A 4845-nucleotide genomic window follows, 5' to 3' on the forward strand; every position below is an offset into this window, starting at 1 on the left:
GGACTGTTGGCTGGGGAGCCTGGAACCTGTCCAACTATGCTGTCTACATTGAGTGTCAGGAAAAGGAAATGCCCAGGTTACCTAGTCTAATCATGGCTGCCATGACAGCTACTGGCTCATTCCACGTGCTCTAAGACTTGGACAAATAGTAAAGCATTACTTCCAGTCAGCTCCAGTAGGTGGTCAAATTTAAGAAATATCGCAGAGCTCCCTGGGTTTGCCTGGAGTCCCCTCTGGAGACAGGGCTCCTTGGTGCTCACCACTCTGCCAGTATCCCACATTCTCCTTACCTTCTTTCTGCTTCGGTCCCATGACATCTTTCTTAGGGTCATGATCATGGTGAAAGCCCAGAGTCTGAGCTGTGGGTGACATATTTGGGCTTAGTTGCCATCCTTCTCCCTGCAGGTTAGAGTCAGGTGAAGGCTTCTGATCTAATGCTGTTTGTCTCCCCCCATGTGTGTCCTGGCCTAAATGCCCAAATCCAAATGAGAGGACACAGTGCAGAGAGGACATAGGCACAACCCATTATCCTCCATCCTGTGTGTATAGAGCAGAGCAAACATTTCTATCACCCAGGAGTCACAAAGATACACTTACTGTTTACTTGGAGGTGCACAATGGCCCACTCTGATCTCAAATCTGCAGATATGGTCCGTAAGGTGTAAATTCCATTGTCTTTCTGGGTGACATTCTGGAGTAGCAAGGATCCATTGGTATATATTGTTGCTCTATCATAATATTTGTATGCCAGCATGCTTGAATTAATCAGGATTGCATGACTTGCTACCTTTAAGTGGTCAAGTGGAAGTACCCCTTTGTGCCAAGCAAAGCCTTGAAGCTTCTCTGGCAGATTACGAACTAGTAAAAGTACATTGTCTTCCTCAGTAACCATGGGTGGCACCAACTCAATTGTGAGTTGTGATGGGGTAGTATGTTTCTTGAAGCCTAAAATTGGGCCTAGAAGGAAATAGAAATAAACCTATCAATAATGAACATTCTGCATTTGGTGGAAAGATGGGTTTGTGAGTCGTGAGTAGGTATGTTCATCATTTAGACTTGGTGTTTGGTTGAGGGCGTGCCTATCCTACTAGGTAGAGGTCAGACACAAGACCTCTGTACCCTCAGTGCCATTGAATATGTCATTTCCTTTCCATGGAACTTCCCTCTCATTTGTCCACATGACTCACCCTTCACGGCCCTCAGATCCCTGTTCACAATCAGAGCACAAGAAGGAATGCGTCTCTACTGGTCTCTTCCTTTACAGAACCTGGGTCTTCACACTCTTATTTATTTTACAACAGTCTCTTTGTGTTACCTTCTTGGTGCTCTTGGCATGTGTCTTGTAAACCACTACTAGAACTTTGTTGCCAGGGACCAGTTTGATCTTTTTGGCAAGTACGGTGCCTTTAAATGACTAAATGGGTGAGTGAGTGAGTGAGTGCACACTTCATTTCACTTTACCTCCGTGTATCAATTTAGCAAATTGTCAGATTCCAAGCTAATCACTGTATTTTATAACCTAGTTTAATTTTATGTTTATTTACTCTTTGTCCGGGGGGGGGGGGCACATGTGCACACCTATGATGTATGAGTGTGTGCAGAAGTGGACGCATGCCACAGTACCTGTGTGCAGGGCAGAGGACAGCTTGTGTTGTTCTGTTCTTTCCTTCCACTTTGTGGGATATGAGGACTGAACTTAGGCCATTAGGGCAGACAGCAAGAGCCCGTTTCTACTGGATCACCCAATGGCCCCACTGAAGTTCGCTTTTTCTTTTGAATAGTCATCTTGTCACAAATGAGAAATAAGTCTTCATAATATAGTTGCCGAGGTGATTAACTTAATTAAAGACCAATCAGATTTTCCTCCCTCTACCTTACTGGTTCCTGTCCATCAAGAACTTCACTCTGCTGAACTTCTCTTTCCCTTGCTGTATCTTCTTCTCCACAGTAGAAAAGGGAAACCCAGAGTCTCCTCTCAGGGTCTTACCCTCTTCAGGAGACGCTAGGCCACCTCTGAGTGAACCTTCTCCCACACAGAGTGTGGAGTGGCCTGTGGACCGGCACTTTGTATGCCATTTGCAAGGAGATACGGGGGATGGCTTCGTCGCCTCTGCTGTCTGCTCTGTTCTCCCTCACTGGAGATCATATTAGCTTCCCATAAGCCCTGCTGCCATTCCTCACTTTTATCTGAGTCTAGGAGAGCGGCCTGGATCCAGGGCCACAGGAGAGCCCGTGGTTTCCCCATCTTTTCCTAAACCCATATCAATGTTCATGGGGATCACTCCAAAAGTCTGTGCTGAGGCTGACATTTTTGACTGAGTTACCCAGCACAAGTCCTTTCTGGAGTCAGGTGAGGGATTCTGATCTATGGCAGTTTGTCTCCAAGATGCATGTCCTGAAATAAATCCTCCAACCACAACGTAAGGACACACTGTCTAAGAGAAGTACATCCAGTTCAGGCTTCACAGTCCTGTGAACGTACAATGAAATGAACCTAACCAGCACCAGAAACTACAAAGAATGACTTACTGTGTACAAAAAATTCCACACGTGTTACTTCAGATCTCAAATTTGTATCAAGTGTTTGTAGGCTGTAGTATCCTGAGTCTTTCCTGGTGACATTACTGATCAGCAGAGATCCATTATTGAATGCTGTCTCTCTACCACTGTGCGCAGGCCCCAGCACGCATAATTTGGTAGCTACCACATATCTTGCAATTTCACGGCTCTTGAGTACCATAATTCCTGTGTACCAGGAAAAGGCTTGAACATTCTCAGGCAGATTATGTACAAATAATAGAACGTTATCCCCTTCAGCAGAAATTGGTGGCACTGATTCAATGGTGAGCTGGGCAATAGTAGAAAGCAGCCAAACAATTAAAATGGAAGCTAGAACGGAAGAGAGAAATCCATGAACATTTGGACCTCTGTATTTTAAGAACAGATGGAGCCTGTTTCCTGAACAGACATGCTTATCACTCAGCCTAGCCAGGTGGGTGAGAGTGGGGCCACCATATTTGGAAGGACTGAGCCACATGACCTCTCTCTCAGTGGCCCTGAACATGTTGTTTTCTCTATATGGAACTTTCCCCTCAAGTATGTACAGGGCTCTCCTCAGATTTCTGCTTGTATTCGGGGTATATGGGCCGAGGACATGTCTTCCCCCCTCCTCTGTCTGGAGACTCTGGGCCCTCACTTTCTTTTTCTTTGCTCGGTTCTTTCATTGGCCCCAGTTCTCTGACTGTTGTTGTGGAATAATATTTTTGGACACTGTGAAGCTGAATCAGTAGTCTAGCTAGGCAGAGAGGACACTGGGAAGAAGGAAGGTGGAGATGTGGAGAGCTGCCAGCCAGCGATGGAGGAAGCAGGAAAGCAGCATGGGAAGTATAAAGTAAAGGCGATCAATCTATGAGGCAGAAAATAAATTAAGTGAGTTAATTTAAGTTATAAGAGCTAGTTAGAAGTGAGCCTAAGCTATCAGCCTAGATTTACAATCAATAATAATTCTCCCTGTCATTTATTTAGGAGCTGGCTGCTGGGACAGAAACATCAACCTACAAACTACCCTGGAGACTCTTGCAGGTCTGTCTTCCAGCCCACTAGACCAGGGCTTTATGAGAACTAAGACGAGTCAGACATGTTTGGAGGGCACAATGCCTGATAAACCTTGGATACCTTTGGGTGAGTTCTTGAATGCGTATCACGGGATATTTCTATCCAGGAGTGTATTTCTAAAACTCTCATACCTAGAGCTAATGATGCCTTTAATGGAAGAGTTTTAATTTTTCTTTATTTGTATACTTTGTGTATACTCTGTGTATGCCGGGGGTGAATGTAGGTGTGCGCACTTGAGTGCCTCTGCATACGGGGGAATGCATGCACACCATGTACACAGAGGTAAGACACCTTGTGGGTGTTGGAGATTAAACTGAGGTCCTAGGCTTGGCATCCAGCACCATTACCATTGAGTCTTCTTAATGGTTCTCCCTAGTTTGATTTTTAGTTAGATAGTCACCCTATCATGGTTGGGGGCATCAGTTCCCAAGATATAGTGGTCAATGTGATTAAATCACAGTAAAGAACAACGGGGATTTTCATTAATTTTACTATCTAATATAATTAAGTACTTTTTGCTGCTAAATGCCTATGCCTGTCTCTGTTCTCTCATGTCAAACTGAAAACAGAAACCCCTTGAGCCCCTCCTCAGGATACTGTCTTCTTCAGGAAGGCTCCGAGCAGCCTCTCCTCCCACACATTCAGCAATGAGCTCCTCACCTGTGAGCAGAAACCCCTTCCAGAAGGAGTAAGCTATACAGGGAAGTACAGAGGGTCCCATCAGGGCTCCTTTCTCGTGCTCTGTGCTCCTGCTGTGGAGAAGAACTTCAGCTCCAGCACTGCTCCCACGCTCTAGTGTCTTGGCATCAGCTTTACTGTCCTTCATCCCTTTTATCTGAGACTTCTCACAGGCAGGGACACCTCCTGGAATCACATGGGCTGTGGACATTGTCTATGTACAAAATACAACAGTTTCTTTCTCTCTTTCTTCTGTCCTCTATTTTCCTCCCCTTTCCTCTCTTTATGTCTCAGTCCTGCAGATTGCACAGTGAGCAATAAAGCTGACAAGTCTCTTCATTCCCTAACACAGCAACACTCTATAAATGACCTCTGTTGTGTCCTTGGCCTTGGGTCTGTAAGCACCAAAGAGTGAGGACCCCCTCCAGTCCTTTCTATTTGTCCCTTTTGACCTAGAAATCCAGCTAAGTTCCTAGTGTTCTTTGTGGGCTCTGCAGAGGCAGGATCTACCTTCCAGCAGGAATATGACAGAGATTTCTATAAGGGTTACAA

General features: G+C 45.3%; 1 protein-coding gene across 1 annotated transcript; it reads right to left on the reverse strand.

Annotated features, from left to right (window-relative positions):
• Window positions 1-568: 568 nt before the first annotated feature.
• Window positions 569-4504, reverse strand: LOC127238443 (carcinoembryonic antigen-related cell adhesion molecule 3). The gene is made up of 3 exons (XM_051207060.1): window positions 4213-4504; window positions 2530-2889; window positions 569-957 (listed from the first exon to the last, which is right to left on the reverse strand). Exons 1-3 carry the CDS (start codon window positions 4502-4504, stop codon window positions 569-571), a joined length of 1041 nt encoding a protein of 346 aa, XP_051063017.1.
• Window positions 4505-4845: the final 341 nt, after the last annotated feature.

Source organism: Phodopus roborovskii, unplaced genomic scaffold (assembly GCF_943737965.1).
Source record: "Phodopus roborovskii unplaced genomic scaffold, PHOROB, whole genome shotgun sequence".
NCBI lineage: Eukaryota > Metazoa > Chordata > Mammalia > Rodentia > Cricetidae > Phodopus > Phodopus roborovskii.

Coding starts and splice junctions, on each gene's coding strand:
- LOC127238443 (XM_051207060.1), bottom strand. CDS start 4,504: ATGTCCACAGCCCATGTGATTCCAGGAGGTGTCCCTGCCTGTGAGAAG. Junction 2,890..4,212: donor GAGCCTTCCTGAAGAAGACA/GTATCCTGAGGA, acceptor CTTCCGTTCTAG/CTTCCATTTTAATTGTTTGG. Junction 958..2,529: donor TGTGGAATTTTTTGTACACA/GTAAGTCATTCT, acceptor ATTTCCTTCTAG/GCCCAATTTTAGGCTTCAAG.